We start from the raw sequence: 20857 nt of genomic DNA on the forward strand, positions 1-20857 counted from the left end.
TGGCTTCGATGTTCCTTAGCTTCTTGCCAGTTATTTAATGAGTAAAGAAAACATTGAAAAGGGAAATTTTCTGTAGCAACACTATGGATCGAATACAGTATGTACAATCTTAGTATCCACTACCTAATACATTATCTCGTTGGAAATCTTACGGAAAATACTTGATTACGAACACTTGTATGAAATTCTTGAACAATCTCATAGCTTGAGGCATATCAATTAAGACACTGTCCTTAAGGATATTTCACCCGGCATGGGTGTATCCCAGGATTCAACAAACACTTCTACTATAAAACTAGGAGCCAAAATCTAACAAAGATTTCACAAAGTAGAAAACCCAACACACTATAATATATAAGGAAAAATATGTTTTGTATATGTCTCTCGTAGAAAACCCAACAATGCAAAACGAGAAGAAGTATATTTTTCTATGTTTTTCCTTCTAACAAAGATGAACCGATAATGTTATATATATATATATATATATATATATATATATATATATATATATATATAGCTAACTTCTAATCTTCTGTTGTACAAAGATTTAAGAATAATAAATGCCATAAAAGATCATAACGGCAATTGGTCAAATGACCGGATTTAATTTATAAAACCGTTTTGCAACGTTAGGAAAGGAATTCAAGAATAGTTATATTCTTAATAATGGCTAATAGAAGTGAGGTGATTAATGGCTAGTAAAGAATAAAGAATATGGTAACTTATTTTTGAGATATTAAATAGAAAATAATATTTTTCTAACAATCCCCATATATCTCAAAAATAACAAAATAAATAAAATAAGAAGTTTTGCTGGGTCTTCACATAAGAGTACAATGCGTCGAATCTGGTGTTTCGTAAACTATGAACCAGACCTAGATAAAAAAAATATTAAACTTACAGAACAATTGGTGAAGTTTTGAACTTCTACGAACCAAGAATTCTTTTGTAAGCCTAGGGCTTTATTCTATCACATTACACTCGCACAATCTTTGTCGTTATCACGGTTTTGTGCTAAGAGGTCATGTGCGCGTCCTGCTATTCATGAGTGCTCTAGAAATTCGTAACAATTTCATAGGAGCGGCACCACTCCACACTCGTATAGTTTCAATCATCAAGTGTATTCTGCAGAACAATACACCACCTATAAAGGATATGAATTGGATTCAGAGTTTAACTCAAGCTCATTTTGCCTTGCAGTATTGCACTATATTCACACACCATAGGAAAAGACATAATTTAATAGTGCACTTTTGATCAACTAATGACTTGTTATTACCCATATGAACCTAATTCATGGGATCTCCAATCACATAGGTTGGGTTACCATCATTGTTAATCTTCTCAAATGACAAAAGTCCTATTCCCCTCAATGTTTCTTTTAGTTTGTGAATCAGTCAAATTCACCTCAGACATCACATAATTCATGAAAATAATTTCATCTCACAACAGCGTTGTTTTATTACTTTATGTCTCAAATAGATATGTTTTATTGCCGTTGAAAATTTTATTTATTCACTACAGCTAACGCTGCTTGGCAACCACAATATATAGACAGTTAGTTTTATGCCAACTTCAATACTCACTATGAAATATCTTAGCCTCATTACTAGCCACCTGTAAAGCATAAACTCAGATTTCATATGGTCTACTTGACTGATTTTCATATTATTACACCCCCCCCCCCCCACAAAGGGTAAACACATAACCTCTAGTGAATTTTGTCTTATCTGAATCAGAGATCCAGTTTTTTGTGGTATCTCTCAAATATTTATTTTCAAAGCATTTTGAGTAAAGACCACGTGCAATATTATCGCAAAAAAAAAAAAAAAAAATATCTCAACATAACTCTAGCAAGACCCTATGACCCCCACATTTTCAAAAATTTAAGATAGGAAAATAATATTGTCATAACTCATAAGAAGTGTTACTAATTTCTCATAATACATTTATTTAAAAATATAACAAGCTAATAATATAACCTCACCCAAATAATTATGTAGAATTTACTCACCCTATGACATCATCAACAAATATTTTAAGAAATCAATATGAAAAGATATAAGTATCAATACTAATATTTTCGTCATTTATTTAAAAAATAGTAGGCACAAATATACTATGGTAACAATCACAAAAATATTACTTTGGTTGACAAGATCTTATCATGCTCAGATAAGACCTTCACTCCATTTTTATTTTTTTTTCAAATATGAGTTAAGAAGAACTTTCTCTTTTCAAGAACGTGAGTAATTCTTGAATCACCAACATAAATAAATTATTATTATTATTATTCAACTAGGGTGACACAACATTATTTTGTTAGGACAAAGATGCTTAGTAGGATCAAAGCCGTCTAGCACCCAATGTCTCACATTAGTGATTATAAGATTCACTTGAGAAATGACCACAACAATTATATCATCCGCTTACTCAAATTTATTTTCGCTTAGCGAAATTATCATTTGTCTGAATCTTTTCCACATTTAGGGTTATGATGGCTTAATTTGCCTCACAGAAAACAATTATTATATCCATTATTGGTTTTCAGAATCCGAATTATCGATCAACAATTCACGTGATGAGCCTCTTTTGTTAGCGTCAATTTCACTACCATATTCAAGTATCAACATGAAATTTTTAAATATAAAAGCAACACAGAGCTTAACTTCCACACAAACAATATACTTTATAACTAACCTTTCAATAGTGCGTTGGCTACTTGTCAAACATATGCGAAGACTCCATTCGAGTTCGCGTTAGAAAAAGTGGGCCAATAGTAGTAACGTCAAACTCAGAGAATAGCCAACAATACAAGTCCATTCATGAATGATAAAAGACGCAAAAATGAACCAAACAAGGTTTATACCAATCACATTTTTCTGCATGTTTTAAGCATGATGACAATATTTTGCCATACACCCAAATAATATTATTTCTATGAAAGATCATTCAAATGAAATCATCCATCAGGAATAATTGACAATCTCATTTTTTCTCTCTTTCTTTAAACTAAAGCATTTTACTCACCAAGTATACATCATGGAAACATAGTTGTGTAAATAAATAGTTGAAGGACAACAACCTTCGCGATTAGTGAGTCTCATAATTTATATTCCGTAAAATACTTCAATAAACCTTGTCTAAACATTTTAAATATATATATATAACGAGAGGAGAGCTCTATACATATTTATAGTACTCCAATATCAAAATTGTTACAACAGAATCTCAAAATTGTAAAACATTACTCCAATATCAAAATTGTCACCACGGAATCTCAAACTTGTAAAACATCATTATAATAATAAACCCATTATAATTTTTACTATCCCAACGCAACTTAAAAGTCTCAAATAAAAGTATAAATTAATCATATCAAAACCACTACTACTTTCCTTTTAGATCATATATTTTCCATTATAATATAATTCAGAAACATACTTGTAACTTAGACTGATTGTACTAAGTTATTCTCTATCAATTTTCCATAAGAATAGAGCAAGAAATATCCTTAAGATTGTTGAAAATCTTATGGAAAATACTTGATCACGAACACTTGTATGAAATTCTTGAACAATCTCATAGCTTGAGGTAGAGGTGTACAAAGCAAACCACACCAAACCGATAATCCGAACCAAACCGAGAAAAAAACCTGACTAATGGTTTGGTTTGACTTGGTTTGATTTTAAAAAGAAAAACCCGATCACTATTGGTTTAGTTTGGTTTTAACTAAAAAAAGTAAAACTGAATCAAACCAACCCGAAATTACATTTATAAAATTTCAAACATATTTTATACATAAAAATATTTATTTATAATGTAATTTATAAATGTTTCTTTAAATTTTTCATAGTTTTTTGTCTTTTAACATATTATTTCAAGCTTGGAATTAGAATTTTGAATGGTCCAATAAGTCTTATAGCCCAATGATATTAGTAACTCAAATAAAACTCAACAAAATCAAATCAATACTAACACTAACAAATGTAATTCATATCTAACACTGGAATGACAATAATGTTGATATGTATTCTTTAGTTTTATATTAGTTTAGAAAGTGAAAATACATAACTTAATTTTCTTTTCTTTTTTCTTTAATATCTGGTCATGTAATTAATACTTTTTCTTTAATATCTGGTCATGTAATTAATACTTATTGGCCGTACTTATTTTAGCATGACTTAGTACTTTTAGATTACGATGATCATTTTCTACATGCCTTATAAATTAGCCGTATTTATTGTAGCATGACTTGGTACTTTTTTATTATGATCATTTTATTTTATGCAATTTCATTAATTTTTTCGCTGAATATTTTAGTACAATGTCATCTCTCATCTCATGTTTTGTGTTATTTTCTTAATAAATATCTTAATTAGATAGTCGTATCTTCCTAGGATTAAAGAAATATTTGAAGTACAAGTTATATGTTTTGTATGAAGACTTTACCGGGAAAACCCCAAAAAATCCTAGCAACCCGAAAAAATCGAGAAAACCCGAGGTTGAACAACCCGACTTTTGTTGGTTTGGTTTGGTTTATAGATTTAAAAAACCCGATGCAATTGGTTTGGTTTGGTCTTTAAAAAATCCGAACCAACTAGGTCCATGTACACCCCTAGCTTGAGGCATGTCACTTAAGACACTGTCCTTAAAGATATTTCGCCCGGTATGGGTGTATCCCCCAGGATTCAACAAGCTCTTCTAGTACAAAACTAGGAGCTAGAATCTAACAAAGATTTCACAAAATAGAAAACCCAACACACTATAATCTATAAGGAAAAATATGTTTTGTATATGACTCTCACAGAAAACCCAACAATTCAAAATGAGAAGTATATTTTTCTATGTTTTTCCTTCTACCAAAGATGAACCCATAATGTTATATATATAACTATCTTCTAATCTTCTGCTGTAAAAAGATTTAAGAATAATAACTGCCATAAAAGATCATAAAGGCAATTCGTCAAATGACCAGATTTAATTTATAAGACCGTTTTACAACGTTAGGAAAGGAATTCAAGAATAATGATATTCTTAATAATGGCTAACAAAAGTGAGGTGATTAATGGCTAGTAAAAAATAAAGAATATGATAACTTACTTTTGAGATATTAAATAGAAAATAATATTTTTCTAACATATCTTTGGTCTTATTCTTTGCTATTTCTTACTCGTATGATATTCTAATGCCATCAAATAAGTGATATAAAACCATTACCATCATTTTCTTCAATCCTCACTCCTAGAGTTCATAAGAAGTGGTAAAACATCATGTTCTGTTTCACTTTTGTTTTCTCCAGACGTAGGTGAACTGTTACATTGGATCAAGATTTGCAAAACTTCCTTCATTGTTGGTCTTGACGAAGGAAATGTGCTGGTGCAAAAGATTCCAAGCTTGAACACTGTGCAGATTTCATCAAAGTATCGCGGTTCTTTGATGTCCTCGTCCAATAAATCAGCCATAGGGTGTCCTTTTTGAATTTGGTGCCACGCCCAGTCTGCAAGACATGAATCTTCATCTCCAAGATTGGCTTCTTTTCCAGTCACCAGTTCCAAAAGAATGACTCCAAAGCTATACACATCAATTTTCTCTGTCACTCTAGTTTTTTGCGCATACTCTGAATATACCAACATGAAAATATCAACATGTATTAGCAATGCTCGTATAAGTTATGCGGGAATTTGTGTACTAAGAATACATGTATCGGCAATACATGAATAAGAATAACTAAAGGAAAAGGCCCCTTAAAGTAATATTGCATAATAATCTCTAGATTACAATGTACCGCATAAAACAACAGTTGTATTATAATTCATGCAGAAGTAGTACGTGAACCAAACGGCCCCTTGAATAGGGTCAGCTCAAGCATAGGAGTTTTTAGTCAATGTAATCAAGCTAATAGCTTGTTTGGCCAAGCTTTCAAAATTTATTTATTTTGAAAAGTGTTTTTTGTCAAAAGTGCTTTTCGGAAAAATATTTTTAGGGAGTAGCAGTTCGTGTTCAATAAATTTGAAAAACACCTTTTCAAATATTAGAACAGTAATTTGTGTTTGGTCAAGGTACTAAAAGTGCTTCCGGAGAAAAACTACTGTTTTTAGCTTCTGAAAAACAACTTTTGTTACGATACAAAATCACTTAAAGTATTTTTTTCCCTAAAAACTTGACAACTCAGCTTTCTAAAATAAGCACTTTTTGAAAGAAAAAAAATGCACTTTTTCCTTCCTAGAAGATTGACCAAACATGCGATAGCTTTTTAACTCTATAATGATGCTGAGATAAGTTGATGGTCTTATACCTGGAGCAATGTACCCAAAAGAGCCAGCTACTGCTGTCACTGTGTTGTCTCCGGGCTTGAGTAACATCCTGGCTAAGCCAAAATCTGCAATTTTCGCATTGAACTGAGTATTCAATAGGACGTTGCTCGACTTCACATCTCGATGAATAACAGGCGGTGAGCAGTCATGGTGCATGTAGCAAAGACCTTGAGCAGCTCCTAGCGCAATTTGCAGCCTCTTAGGCCATTCCAATACCAAATGTGTTGATGAATTTAACCTTTTCTTTGAGTGAAGCCATATATCCAAACTCCTATTCTCCATATATTCATACACAAGAAGCTTTGACTCTTCACTAAAGATGCAGCATAACAGTTTCACTATATTGGAGTGTCGAATCGTGCCTAATATCTGAACTTCTGCAAGAAACTCTTTCTCATGCTTGTGATCCAACCTTTCGTTTCTCCAAATCTGCTTAACAGCAACGCAGTTTCCTGATCGACTTAAGGGCACGAGGTAGACCTGTTGGGATCAAAATGACAAGGCGTCATACGGAAGCTAACTATTGCAAAGCTTGAACAACGATAAATTAGAAATAAATAGAAAAATCCACCACAAGAAAATTTTTGAAGTAAAACACAATTATGATAAAATTCAAATGGAAATTCAGGGAAAACCGAGACCTGACCGGATCCTCCACTTCCGATTATGTTGTTTTCCGTCAGATTTGACAAAATGTCTGATTCTGTGAAGTCTAACTTGTGGAATGATGTTTGCTTCCATGTTGAAACCAATTCTTGCTTTCTTTTTCTGTGACTTCTCAACACGAACAGACCATATGAAACCGCCACGAGGAAAGTAACTGCTGCTAAACTAGCAAGAGCCGCAACAAGTTTAACCGGGAATTTGTATGACCTAGTTTCCCCCTTGCAATTACTTCCACAAAGTCCGGGATTATTCAAGAAGCTCGTGGCGAAAGCTGTCTCTAACTGACTTGGGATTCTACCGGACAGGCGATTAGATGACAGGTTTAGTGAAGTTAACTTTAAGTTACCTAATTCACTTGGAATTTCACCTGAAAATTGATTACTTGACAAGTCCAAATCAATGAGACTTGGTAAAAGGCCAAGTGCACCTGGGATTTGGCCTGAAAGCTGATTTTTGCTGCAATTTAAAGTAACAAGAGTCTTCCATGATGATATATTGGATGGAAACTTTCCAGAAAAAAGATTACCATCAAGAAAGAGTTTGGTTAATTCAGGAAGATTAGTCAATTCTTGAGGGATTTGACCTCTTAAGAGATTATTACTGGCTCTAAACACATTTAGACTGTACCAAGTACCCACTCCAGTTGGTAATTCGCCTGAAAACTTGTTGTTGCTGATATCAACTAGGGATAAATTTGATGCAACTCTATGTGACAGCTGACCAGTGAGCAAGTTATCATGTATCAACAAGGTTGATAATTTCTCTGCTGTCCATAATCCATCAGGAATTTCACCAGAAATACGGTTATTTTCGACTCGAAGGGACTTCAGAGTGGAACAATTTCCAAGTGAAACTGGCAATTCACCTATACGTGGGGTGACAGAATTAGCTCATGAAAATATAACTCGCTTATTTATTAGCTCAGCCCATCTAATAACTAGGTTGATATGTAGCCCAAATTGACCCATAAAAACCTTGTCAAAATATTTTTCAAGCACATATTTTCTTTATTTGATATGTATATATAGCCTAGATAATAAAGAAAAGAAAGAGTTTTAGTAGGTAGTTCTTCCGATCACATTTATTCGTCCATGTTTAACTTGACACATTCTTTAAAAAGCAATAAATAAAATGATAATTTTACTATATCACCCCTACTTATTATATATCATCTAAATGTTGGGAAATAAATAGTATAAAATGGGAAGTTATCTCTTGATTTTCCAAATTGGACAACTAAAAGTGGAGATCTATTTTCAGTATAGTGGACAAGTAAAAGAGGACAGAGGGAGTACTAAAAAAAATAAAAGAACAACAAAAGAAATTAAAACTTATTAAAACTCAGTTCATTTTGACCAGCTCAAATTCAATTCAACCCGCTCATTTGACCCTCTTACCTGTGAGTTTGTTGCCAAAAGCAATCATCTTAGATAAGGCCTTGTTATTACAAATCCCTTCAGGTAATTTCCCAACAAGTTGGTTTTGTGAAACCTGGAAATCTTCAAGCTTCGAAAATCGACCAAAATCAGGGGGAATTTCACCTGATAATTTGTTTCCAAACAGCTTAACAGTTACCAAAGATGGTAATTTGCCTATTCCCAATGGTATTTTTCCTGATAATTGGTTGTAAAATAAAGACAATCCAGTCAACTTTGTCAGCTTACCAAAATCTTGTGGTATTTTCCCAGTCAAACTGTTGTTACACAAATCAACAACATCTAAATTCAATGAATTAACTGACTGAGGAATTGTACCACTCAATTTATTGTTGTACAAATAAACTATACTCAAATTTTTCAGCTGAAATAAACCATCAGGGATTTTACCAGTCAATCCATTTATGGACAAGTCCAAAAATTCAAGATTTGTCATTTTACCAATATTTTCAGGGATATTTCCAACCAAATTTACTTCTGTCATCCAAAAATTCCTCAGTTTATTCAACTGTGTGAATCTTGATGGAATTGGTTGTGGAGCAAACTTATTGAAGCTCAACATAAGTGATTCAAGATTCAATAAATTGCCTATTTCTTCAGGGAAAGAACCATCAAAGCGATTCTCGGTTAGCTCGAGTACTTTGAGCTGACTTAATCCACCAATCCCTTTAGGTATATCACCATTGAAGTTGTTGGTAGTTAAGTTTAAGTACTGAAGATAAACCGAAAGACGGTTAATGTCCTCGGGAAGCGTGCCATCCATGAAGTTATAAGAAAGGTCTAAGAATTCAAGATTTGAGCAGTTGTAAATATCAGGAAAGTTTCCAGGGATGAAATTGTGGTTCAAATCAAGAAATGTGAGATTTTTAAGATCACAAATGAATTCTGGGATTGGTTTAGTGATATTTCCATAATCAAGTTGAATCCCTGTGACTGAATTTTGTGTACAAATTATTCCAGGCCAAGAACAATGGTCTAATGATGATGTCCATTTTGTGACATTAGGTGAAGTAGACCAGTGTTGTTTTAGTTTGAGTAAAATGGTATTTTCTTGATTTGAATTTTGTTGTGAATTTACATGGGAGATAAAGGAGAGAAAGGTGAGAATGGAAATTAAGATTTTGGAAGATGGGATTATTTTTTTGGCCATTTTTGTGATATTTTGGTTTCTATGGATATTGGTGATGAAGGTGGCATTTAGCAGAGTTTTTCAAAATTTGAGAAGAAGATAAATGTGGACGGGTATATGTTTGCGGCCTGTGGGATAAATGTCAATATTCCTGGTCAACTATAATAATAAAAGACTTTTTGTTAACTAAAATTCAAACAGCGTTCTGTTTCATCGGTTTCTGCTGGCCCCACTATTAGTGGGTTGATTAAACTTTTTCTTCCCTTTTTTATTCAAGCATCTAGTTTTTGGAATTTATTGATCTTATAATCTGTTTCTTGCCGTAGAAAAGTATACTATGAAGGTTCTATTAGAAAAATATTGGAGATGACCATATTAAGAAGAACAAATAACAGACAAATAAAATATGTTAAGAATAATAAAGATAAGACAGAGTTGAAATTGGAAAATCCGGTTCAAGGCACTCTATGGATGGGGCTGTCTTCAAAGTAGATTTTCCTCGCTAGCCCAGTGCAAATAGCAAAGTGACGTTCTACTCCCAAGATATAGTGAACCATTCAGGAATCCTCTAATGTGCACTCAAATAGAAGTTCCGGGAGAACTATTTTAATCTCTCGACTGCTTTAGTAGAAAAGAAGAGGTACGATGTTGAATTTTATGTTGCAGGAATTTTTTCTAAGTCTGAAATATTTCTTAGTGCTGGAAATCTACAACATACCTATTGTTTATAAGGTGTAGAAAACAACTAATACACCTTTTCAAAAAAAAGGATGCAACTCTTAAGATTGGATGACACCTTTTCACAATGAATAGGTGTATCTTTTAAAGAATGAGTAACACCTCTTCGTAATATATTGCGTCTTTTCAAAGGTGTGTTTAAATTTTGAATCACATCTAAAATAAATTCCCACACGATTCAAGAATTTAAAGAACATAAAACAGTCTTTTATAATGATGTCAGTAAACGTTTCGTGTGGACTTGAACCTCACTAAGTATGATGAAATCCAACTGGAAGGACCATAGTGAACTTAAGTCTTGAACTAGGACTTTGTAGCCCGATCTTCAAATCAACATAAACATTATATGAGATTTTTATCGAGTTCATAAACGGTGTTTCACATTAACAGCCTTGCACTCGTATCTTGATTCGCGAGTGCTTTAGAAAAAATTCCAATCTCATAGGTTGCGGCCTCACAACCACACTCGAATAGGTGAACTCTTCAAGGATATGTGTAACGAAATCATATTCAGCATCATTTGCTATGAATTCATTCAGAGTATGTACTCTTTCTAACCTTTACATCAAGTACCGTGATAATTAATCACTCATCAAGGGACTAAGATAAAAATATAATTATTGGACAGGTTTTTTTACCACATTCAACCTTCGTCAAATCTCCAATTAGTAAGGTTGGGTTGCCGCCGTCAGTAATTACAAATTAAGGGATTTAGTCCCATTCTCTGAGAATTACAACTTACTTTACGCAAGCTCTCTCTATTTGTTATTCACAATATGTATTGACGAAGTGCACTCCAATACGATTACTCTAATAATTTGTCACTCATAATTGCTCTCTGCCTCAAGCTTGGATGTCTCCTCCGCTTTGAATTTTGCAATAGCAATTCGATAATTACAAAGAAAAACAAATAATTAGAATAGACTTTTCAATAATGGTAATATTGATTAAATCTCAAACCATTCTATAAGCCATACCATCACATAGAGGGCTATCATATATATAAAATTTTAAACTATATCAAGAAATACATGTTTCTTGATATATATTTCAATTGAAATAAAGTTTTTCGCCTGAATGATATTTCTCACATCTAACTTTCTTTCATTTCAACTAAGATAATCACGTAATAAGCCCCCACATTGCAAAAGTTCAATTTCTCATATTTAAATTATTTGAGCATACACATCAGTCTCAAATATAATATATTAACCCCCACATTTTATATGTCAACACATGAGATCACAAATTAACATTACTATGCATAATCCTTTATTTAAAGTCAACATGGTTTGATCATATGCATGATTAAGCATGAAACAAATTCATCCAAAAAGAGAATATCTACCGTACTTTAATAGGTGTGGACATGAAATGAAACACTCAAAAAATATATTATGTTCTTCACAAGTCACAAGAAAGACTTCAAATTTTATAAGATTTTGAACCTTTAATAAATCCCAAAAGTGTGTCTACATGAAAATGTAATTTTTATGACCTCAAAATGCCATAATAATTTTCAAGTATAAATATCTATTTTTTTCTTTATAAGCAATTTAATTTATATCACTTCATTCTCATTTCCACAATCTTAAAATGATAAACACAATTTTTCAAGTATTGATATGATCCTTATAAATAAAATATTTCATACCATCTCACAACTTGAAAATAAACTTCATATATAACCTTTACGCAAGAATAACGGATCACACTAATCACATAAGAAAATGTTATTCCTAAAATTAACAAGCATTTGATGATCATCATATAAGTGAATCATCTAACCTCATATTATGAAAACAATTTCATGAAAATCATAGGGGTAGAAATTTATAAATAAATAATTAGTAGAGTTAAGAAAGTAGAACCCGATTCATTATTACTTTCTTCTTGATTTGTTGTTGGCCACGTTTGCCACATCAGAATCAAAGTAACTGCGGCCTTAGACAATTTCGTGTGATGATCTTGCTACACCTTTTAAAAACTTTAAAACAATCTGGACACCAATAAATTCAAAAAGGAGGATGTCTGGGGGTACCCATTTCTTCTCTAGGTCCCCTGATCTTAGACAAAATATCAGATAAAAAATACCCAAATAAAATCAAATCTCAGTAACCCCAAAAGGAATATATCAGACACTCAGCCACACTTGCCCCACCGACACCAACTCCAGATAACGAAACGACAATTCCTTTTTTTTTTTCTTTTCAATCTACGTATTTGAGAATAAGTCTTACAGACATGTAGTTCTTTATTTGATCTCTTATTTACATTTGATGACTTAAATTCAAGTACAATCCCTTCCAAGTCTCAAGTATTGTGTAAAGGATAAATTGATCACATGATAAATCTATCTTTTGTTCTTAAGATTTGGAAAATAAGTGCACATGATAAATGATGAGATATGCTATTTTGTGTTTTGATGATGTGACAAACTCTCAAGGAACCAGATAGAGACCAGATACTCGATCAGGTCCCCACGTGTCATATATGGTATTGTAAAACCAACATTAATGAAATATGGCATGGATGAGTCATTTTTATTAATGGGCGATAGCATAAATGAGACAAACAATTGATGAGTGGCATAAATGAGTCATTTCCTATAGTTCGATGGCATAAATGAGCCATTTCCTATAGTTCGATGGCATAAATGAGCCAAACTATTGACGAGTGGCATAAATGAGTCATTGCCGATAGTTGGATGGCATATTTGAGCCTTTTCCGTTGTTTATAAGGTGTAGAAAACAACTAACACACCTTTTCAAAAAAGGATTCAACCCTGAAGATTGGATTACACCTTTCCACAATAAATAGGTGTATCCTTTAAAGAATGGGTTACACCTCTTCATAATATATTGCGTCTTTTCAAAGGTGTGTTTAAATTTTGAATCACATCTAAAATAAATTCAAACATGTTCTACAGTGACATCTGGTTACGGTGAAAGAACTTTTACCATTTACTATTTTCTTCTATGATAGTTGATTTGACTTATAATTTGTTTGGCTAAGCTTCTAGAAAGTAAAAAGTATTTATTAAAGAGTTGAAGTGGTTGACCAAGCTTTTAGAAAAGAAATAAGTGTTTTTGAGGAGTAGCGGAATTTGTCTTTCAGAAATTTTAAAAAGTAGCACTCTTGGAACATAGGTCAAATAGAAAGTGCTGCTCTTATATTGACAAAAGTCTTTTCAAATTGATTAGTCAAATGCAAACTATTACTCTCTAAAATTACTTTTTTTGAAAAATATTGTTCAAAATAAACAATTTTAGTTGAATTAAAATATATAAAGTAAAAAATGGAGATCATGGGCCCACTCCATTGAAATTACATTTGTGGCACACGATGGTTGTTAAGCGGTCATGATCTAACTCGTGCAACTCGAAATGATTTCTCAAACGATTCCTTTCTTACAATTGGATTAGGCAAATGCTCTATATATATCCATTTGTTTTTAATTTCTATATGTATTGTTTAGTAGTTGGACAAAACTGACTATTTTAGCCCAACACACAGACTTTTTTCCATGCAAGACAGATCGATGGTCTTATATTAATTTTACGTTTTTTATTTTTTAGTTTCAAATATTGTATGTCACGTTATTAAATTGTTATTGAAAATATACTTCCTGCCTAATAGTATATTGGTGCAATAACAAATAGTAAAGTGATTTTTTTGCTGCAAAATAAAGAAAATTGACTTTGTTAAATCATTTCCAATGATTGTATTTTCTGTACAAAAAAAATGAGTTTGTAATAATATTTTCAATAGTTGAGTGACCCCAAGCAACTCCAAATTCAGCAACAAAATACTAATATATAAATATTTATTTATCTTCCTAAAAATCATTTATCCTAAAAAATATTTCTGTCCTGAGAAATATTCTAAGTAACAACATTTTTCTTTAAGAAAAACTGCATAAGTTTAGTGATTGCAATATTAATTCTTGTGTATTGAGAGACCTGTTTAATTATTTCTTGATTTTGTTTCATTCTATCCCGTGAGAGTATTTGTAAGGGACAAATAATTCTCTTTGAAAAGTGATCCAAGTAAAGCATACGACTTGAGCATATCCAGGTTTTTTCACTGCAAACAAACAATTTCTAACAAGAAGTATCATAGTTCTTTTGGTACCAGTAATCTGTATTTAGTGTCAGTTAAAACTTTTTTCTCCCTTCCTGTGTGTGTAAGCGATTTAGCCACAAAAGAAGTCCCACATGTTTGCCCCCATTAATATAGCCATATAGAAATTTGATTCATCACAAATTCACAATGTAATAGTAATTCAAATACTAATATTATTAAATAGTAATGGTAAATATTGTTCCAAGTGAAAACTTAAATCTTTTCCTCACTGGCCAGAAATAAAGCTAGGATTCAGATAAAGCTCTTTTAGTTGCCACATTTTTGTGTATTCTTTACAAGTTTTTATGTTGCCAAAAAGTTATAGTACTGAGTAGTTCAATCTTCATTGTTTCTATTTTTCTAGACTTTTAGGAAGTCTATCCTCCTTTCACTATTGAGTAAACAGAATTCCGTACCGGATCTCATAGAAACATATAGGATTCTATCTGGAGTACTTCATTTAATTTCTTCTACAGTGTTGGGCTTTGGCGGCATTATTGCCAATTGAATCAATGTTATTTAGTTGTGGATTTGAACTTTTTGGTGTTTTTTGTCTCGTCAAATGATATGATTTCTCAATCATTTGCTTCGTTGGATGGAAAGTACTTCGAATTGTTGATAAATTGTCGGATATGGCTCAGAACCAACAGTTCATTATCTAATGGATCTTTAGTTTATGGCTTTAGTCTTCCTTCTTGCCAATTATTTAATGAGTAAAGAAAACATTGAGAAGGGAAAATTTCTATAGCAACGCTATGGATTTAATGCAGTATGTACAATCTTAGTATCCACTACCTAATACATTATCTTTGGTCTTATTCTTTGCTATTTATTACTCTTATCATATTCTAATGCCATCAAATAAGTGATATAAAACCATTACCATCACTTTCTTCAATCCTCTCACTCCTAGAGTTCTTAAGAAGTGGTAAAACATCATGTTCTGTTTCACTTTTCTTTTCTCCAGATGTAGGTGAAGTACTGTTACATTGGATCAAGATTTGCAGAACTTCCTTCATTGTTGGCCTTGATGCAGGAAATGTGCTGGTGCAAAAGATTCCAAGCTTAAACACTGTGCAGATTTCATCAAAATATCGCGTTTCTTTGATGTCCTCGTCCAATAAATCAGCCATAGGGTGTCCTTTTTGAATTTGGCGCCATGCCCAATCTGCAAGACATGAATCTTCATCTCCAAGATTGGCTTCTTTTCCAGTCACCAGTTCTAAAAGAATGACTCCAAAACTATACACATCAACTTTTTCTGTCACTCTAGTTTTACGCGCATACTCTGAAAATACCAACAGGAAAATATCAACATGTATTAGCAATATGCTCTTATACTTATGCGGAAATTGGTGTACTAAGATTACATTTATTAGCAATAAATCGATAAGAGTAACTAAGGGGCCGTTTGTTGTTGTTTAGGAAGTGAATTATTCATGCATTAAAACAAGCATAACTAGTACCATGCTTGGTAGCATTTTAATTGCTCTGTATAAAAATTCAGCACATCAAGTACGGTGTTTGGTTATCAGTTTACAATCCCACATAACTAACATTTATGCGTTTTGAGTCAATTTGTGTATTATTTTATGCATGGTAGAAGATGGAATAATTAAACCCTGCATAACTAATCCTTGCATAACTCTAACCAGCAACCACATGACCCCCAAGGGGAAAAGGCCCTTAAAAGTTGTAAAGAAATAGATCATGGGCCTAACTCAACCCCAAAAGCTAACTTATGAGGGAAGGATTACCTAAGTCCAAATGGTCCTCAGCTCACCGATATGGGATTTAGCACCCGGCCTAACGCCCAAGGCTGGACATCTGGAGCGTGGATAATTTAATATGGGGGCCCAACATAGGAAAACCGTGAATTGGAATGGGCCTGGCTCTGATACCATGTAAAGAAATGGATCATGGGCCTAACTCAACCCCAAAAGCTAGCTTATGAGGGGAGGATTGCCCAAGTCCATATAAGGAGTCTAAATGGTTCTCAACCCACCGATGTGGGACTTAACAAAAGTAATTCCCGTGTAATAACTAGTATGTGAACCACACAACCCCTTGATATGTTATTGAACTGCGTTTTGGAGGAAGGGGGGAGGAATAGGGTCAGCTCAAACACTGGAATTTTTAGTTTTTAGTCCATGTAACATAGCAAGCTAACTTTTTAACTCGATAATGATGCTATAGATAAGTTGATGGTCTTATACCTGGAGCAATGTACCCAAAAGAGCCAGCTACTGTTGTCACTGTGTTATCTCCAGGCTTGAGTAACATCCTGGCTAAGCCAAAATCTGCAATTTTTGCATTGAATTGAGTATCCAATAGGACGTTGCTCAACTTCACATCGCGATGAATAATAGGCGGTGAACAGTCATGGTGCATGTAGCAAAGACCACTAGCAGCTCCAATCGCAATTTGCAACCTCTTAGGCCATTCCAACACCAAATGTGGTGCAGAACCCGAGGCAACGTTCAACCTCTTCTTTGAGTGAAGCCATATATCCAAGCTCCTATTCTCCATATATTCGTAAACAAGAAGTTTTGACTCTTCACTGAAGATGCAGCATAACAGTTTCACTATATTTGAGTGTCGAATCGTGCCTAGTATCTGAACTTCTGCAAGAAACTCTTTCTCATGCTTGTGATCCAGCCTTTCGTTTCTCCAAATCCTCTTAACAGCAACGTAATTTCCTGATCTGCTTAAAGGCACGAGGTACACCTGTCCGGATCCTCCACTTCCAATTATGTTGTTTTCAGTCAGATTTGACAAAATGTCTGATTCTGTGAAGTCTAACTTGTGGAATGATGTTTGCTTCCATGTTGAAACCAATTCTTGCTTTCTTTTTCTGTGACTTCTCAACACGAACAGACCATATAAAACCGCCACGAGGAAAGTAACTGCTGCTAAACTAGCAAGAGCCGCAACAAGTTTAACCGGGAATTTGTCTGACCTAGCTTCTCCCTTGCAATTGCTTCCACAAAGTCCGGGATTATTCAAGAAGCTCGTGGCAAAAGCTGTCTCTAACTGACTTGGGATTCTACCGGACAGGCGATTAGATGACAGGTTTAGTGAAGTTAACTTTACGTTACCTAATTCACTTGGAATTTCACCTGAAAATTGATTAATTGACAAGTCCAAATCAATGAGACTTGGTAAAAGGCCAAGTGCAGAAGGGATGGAACCAGAAAGCTGATTTCTGCTGCAACTTAAAGTGACAAGAGACTTCCATGATGATATATTGGATGGGAATTTTCCAAAAAGTACATTACCATCAAGAAAGAGTTTAGTTAACTCTGGAAGAACAGTTAATTCTTGAGGAATTTGACCACTTAAGAGATTATTACTGGCTTTAAACACATTTAAAGTGTTCCAAGTACCCATTCCAGTTGGTAATTCGCCCGAAAACTTGTTGTTACTGATATCAATAAGGGCTAAATTTGGAGCTACTCTATGTGGAAGCTGACCAGTGAACAAGTTATCATTCATCATCAAGGTTGATAGTTTTTCTGCTGTCCATAATCCGTCAGGAAGTTTACCAGAAATTCGGTTATTTTCGACTCGAAGGGACATCAGAGTGGAACAATTTCCAAGTGAAGCTGGCAGTTCACCTGTAAGGTAGTGGTGAGAAAATTAGCCCATGGAAATATGACATGTCCACTTATTAGCTCAACTCATTTTAGCCCAACCCAGTTCAGCTGTCTAAAAATGAGAAAATTTTATAAATAGCAATAGTTTAGAGCGCAATTATGAAACGTAGCTACAATTTGCGTATTTACGGAACATAGCTATACTTATTGTATCAGGCACGTATTAGTTGTATCAGTGAAGGCGCTGTATCGAGTTTCGTAAATATAGTGGCTACGTTTCCTACTTTTTTGAAACGATTGCTACGTATCATAAATACAATTTAAATGTTTGCCACGTGCATAGTGTTTTCTCTAATAATTAGGCTGATACATATCAAATTTTCAAAAAAAAGTTTATTGATCTGATATATTATATATAGCCATAATAAAGAAAAAGATAGTTTTACTGATATGTTATATATAGCCATAATAAAGAAAAAGATAGTTTTGTTAGGTACTCCCTCCGTCCATCTTTGACTTGGCACACCTTTTTAGAAAAAATAAATAAAATGATAATTTTACTATCACCCCTAAATATTATAAGTCATTTAAATATTGGAAAATGAGTAGTACTTAATAATAAAGATAAAATAGGGATAAATGATAAGTCATCTCTTGATTTTACACATTAAACAAGTAAAAGTGGACATATATTTTTAGTATAATGGACAGATAAAAGTGGACGGAGTGAGTACTAAGAAATTATAAAAGAACAAAAAAGAAATTAAAACTCAATCTATTTTAACCTTACTTAGATTCAATTCAACTCTCAGACACTTACCAGTGAGTTTGTTGCCAAAAGCAATCATCTTAGATAAGGCCTTGTTATTGCAAATCCCCTCAGGCAATTTTCCAACAAGTTGGTTTTGTGAAACCTGGAAATCTTCAAGCTTTGAAAATCGACCAAAATCAGGTGGAATTTCACCAGATAACTTGTTACCAAACAACTTAAGATTTACCAAAGATGGTAAGTTCCCTATTTCCAATGGTATTTCACCTGATAATTGGTTGTAAAACAATGACAATCCAGTCAACTTTGTCAACTTACCAAAATCTTGTGGTATTTTCCCAGTCAAACTGTTGTTACACAAATCAACAACATCTAAATTCAATGAATTAACTGACTGAGGAATTGTACCACTCAATTTATTTGTGTATAGATAAACTATACTCAAATTTTTTAGCTGAAACAAACCACCAGGAATTTTTCCAGTTAATCCATTTATTGACAAGTCTAAAAATTCAAGATTTCTCATGTTACCAATATTTTCAGGGATACTTCCAACCAAATTTGCTTCTGTCATCCAAAAGTTCCTCAATTTCTTCAACTGTGTAAATCTTGATGGTATTTCTTGTGGGGCAAAGCCATTTTGGCTTAACACAAGTGATTCAAGATTCAATAAATTGCCTATTTCTTCAGGGAAAGAACCATCAAAGTGATTCGCCGTTAGCTCGAGTACTTTGAGTTGACTTAATCCACCAATTCCTTTAGGTATATCACCATTGAAGTTGTTGGAAGTTAAGTTTAGGTACTGAAGATTAACTGAAAGACGGTTAATGTCCTTGGGAAGCGTGCCATCCATGAAGTTATAAGAAAGGTCTAGGAATTCAAGATTTGAGCAGTTGTAAATATCAGGAAAGTGTCCAGGGATGAAGTTGTAGCTCAAATCAAGAAATGTGAGATTTTTAAGATCACAAATGAATTCTGGGATTGGTTTAGTGATATTTCCGTAATAAAGTTGAATCCCTGTGACTGAATTTTGTGTACAAATTATTCCAGGCCAAGAACAATGGTCTAATGATGATGTCCATTTTGTGACATTAGGTGAAGTAGACCAGTGTTGTTTTAGTTTGAGTAAAATGGTATTTTCTTGATTTGAATTTTGTTGTGAATTTACATGGGAGATGAAGAAGAGAAAAGTGAGAATGGAAATTAAGATTTTGGGAGATGGGATTATTTTTTTGGCCATTTTTGTGATATTTTGGTTTCTATGGCTATTGGTGATAAAGGTGGCACAGTTAGCAGAGTTTTTCAAAATTTCAGAAGAAGATAATGTGAACTGGCATATGGTGTGAGATAAATGTGAATACTCCTGGAGTCCTGGTCAACTCTGATAATCTAAGCTTTCCGTTGAATAAATTTCAAGCTATGTGTTCTTTGATATATTAGTTTCTGCTGGCCCCACTATTAGTTCGTTGATTCAACTTTTCTTTTTTCCCCCCTTTTTTCTTCAATTATCTAGTTTTCGAAATTCATTGATCTGATTAATTTGGTATGCGGGGTGAGATAAGAAAGGATATCTTACGAGTTGGATATTTTATGAGATTATTTTGTCCCACCTTCTATATGGGATAGTAATCCCACTATTTTAGTGCAATGGTGGGATAAAATAATTCGGGATTAGCTAATACCCCAAATCAAATATGGGACAAAGTTAATTCCAAATTTATTCTGAAATTATTATCCTTACCCCGCATACCAAACGATCATTAAAAGTTTTACGGAGACAACTGGTTAACTTAAAAAACTTTTGTCATTTCTCTGTATTCTTTGTTGATAGTTGACTGACTTAAATTAATACTCTCTCCGTCCCAATTTATATGAGGATTAATTTATTTAGAGAGTGAAACAACATTTTTTTTTACTATGATTTTCTCTAATTCCTTTCATATATTGTGAATTACTAATTATGCAGACTTTTAGTACTTTTTATGTAGTCTTCAAATATGTAAATTTTATTATAAAATACTTAAAGAATGTGTGTTTGAAAATGAGTCAAAGAAAGAATTATTTGACTCTCGAAATAGGTC

At 33.2% G+C, this 20857-nt stretch overlaps 2 protein-coding genes and 1 long non-coding RNA gene across 3 annotated transcripts in view; all 3 read right to left on the bottom strand.

The window, feature by feature from the left end:
* The window catches only part of LOC132030966 (uncharacterized), a 41278-nt gene extending 41141 nt beyond the window's left edge, over positions 1-137 (bottom strand). The window contains exon 1 of the long non-coding RNA XR_009408144.1: positions 97-137. This is a non-coding gene — a long non-coding RNA (uncharacterized LOC132030966). The remainder of the gene's footprint in view (positions 1-96) is intronic.
* Positions 138-5099: 4962 nt separating this feature from the next.
* LOC132030963 (receptor-like protein kinase HSL1) lies at positions 5100-9657 on the bottom strand. Its single transcript, XM_059420770.1, has 4 exons — positions 8381-9657; positions 6959-7848; positions 6299-6797; positions 5100-5620 (listed from the first exon to the last, which is right to left on the bottom strand). Exons 1-4 carry the CDS (start codon positions 9567-9569, stop codon positions 5232-5234), a joined length of 2967 nt encoding a protein of 988 aa, XP_059276753.1. The 5' UTR covers positions 9570-9657; the 3' UTR covers positions 5100-5231.
* Positions 9658-15136: 5479 nt separating this feature from the next.
* On the bottom strand, positions 15137-20184 carry LOC132030960 (receptor-like protein kinase 5). The gene is made up of 3 exons (XM_059420768.1): positions 18828-20184; positions 16628-18028; positions 15137-15699 (listed from the first exon to the last, which is right to left on the bottom strand). The coding sequence occupies exons 1-3, from the start codon at positions 20014-20016 to the stop codon at positions 15269-15271; spliced, it is 3021 nt and encodes a 1006-aa protein (XP_059276751.1). The 5' UTR covers positions 20017-20184; the 3' UTR covers positions 15137-15268.
* Positions 20185-20857: the final 673 nt, after the last annotated feature.

The sequence above is a fragment of the Lycium ferocissimum genome, chromosome 9, assembly GCF_029784015.1.
Source record: "Lycium ferocissimum isolate CSIRO_LF1 chromosome 9, AGI_CSIRO_Lferr_CH_V1, whole genome shotgun sequence".
Lineage (NCBI taxonomy): Eukaryota > Viridiplantae > Streptophyta > Magnoliopsida > Solanales > Solanaceae > Lycium > Lycium ferocissimum.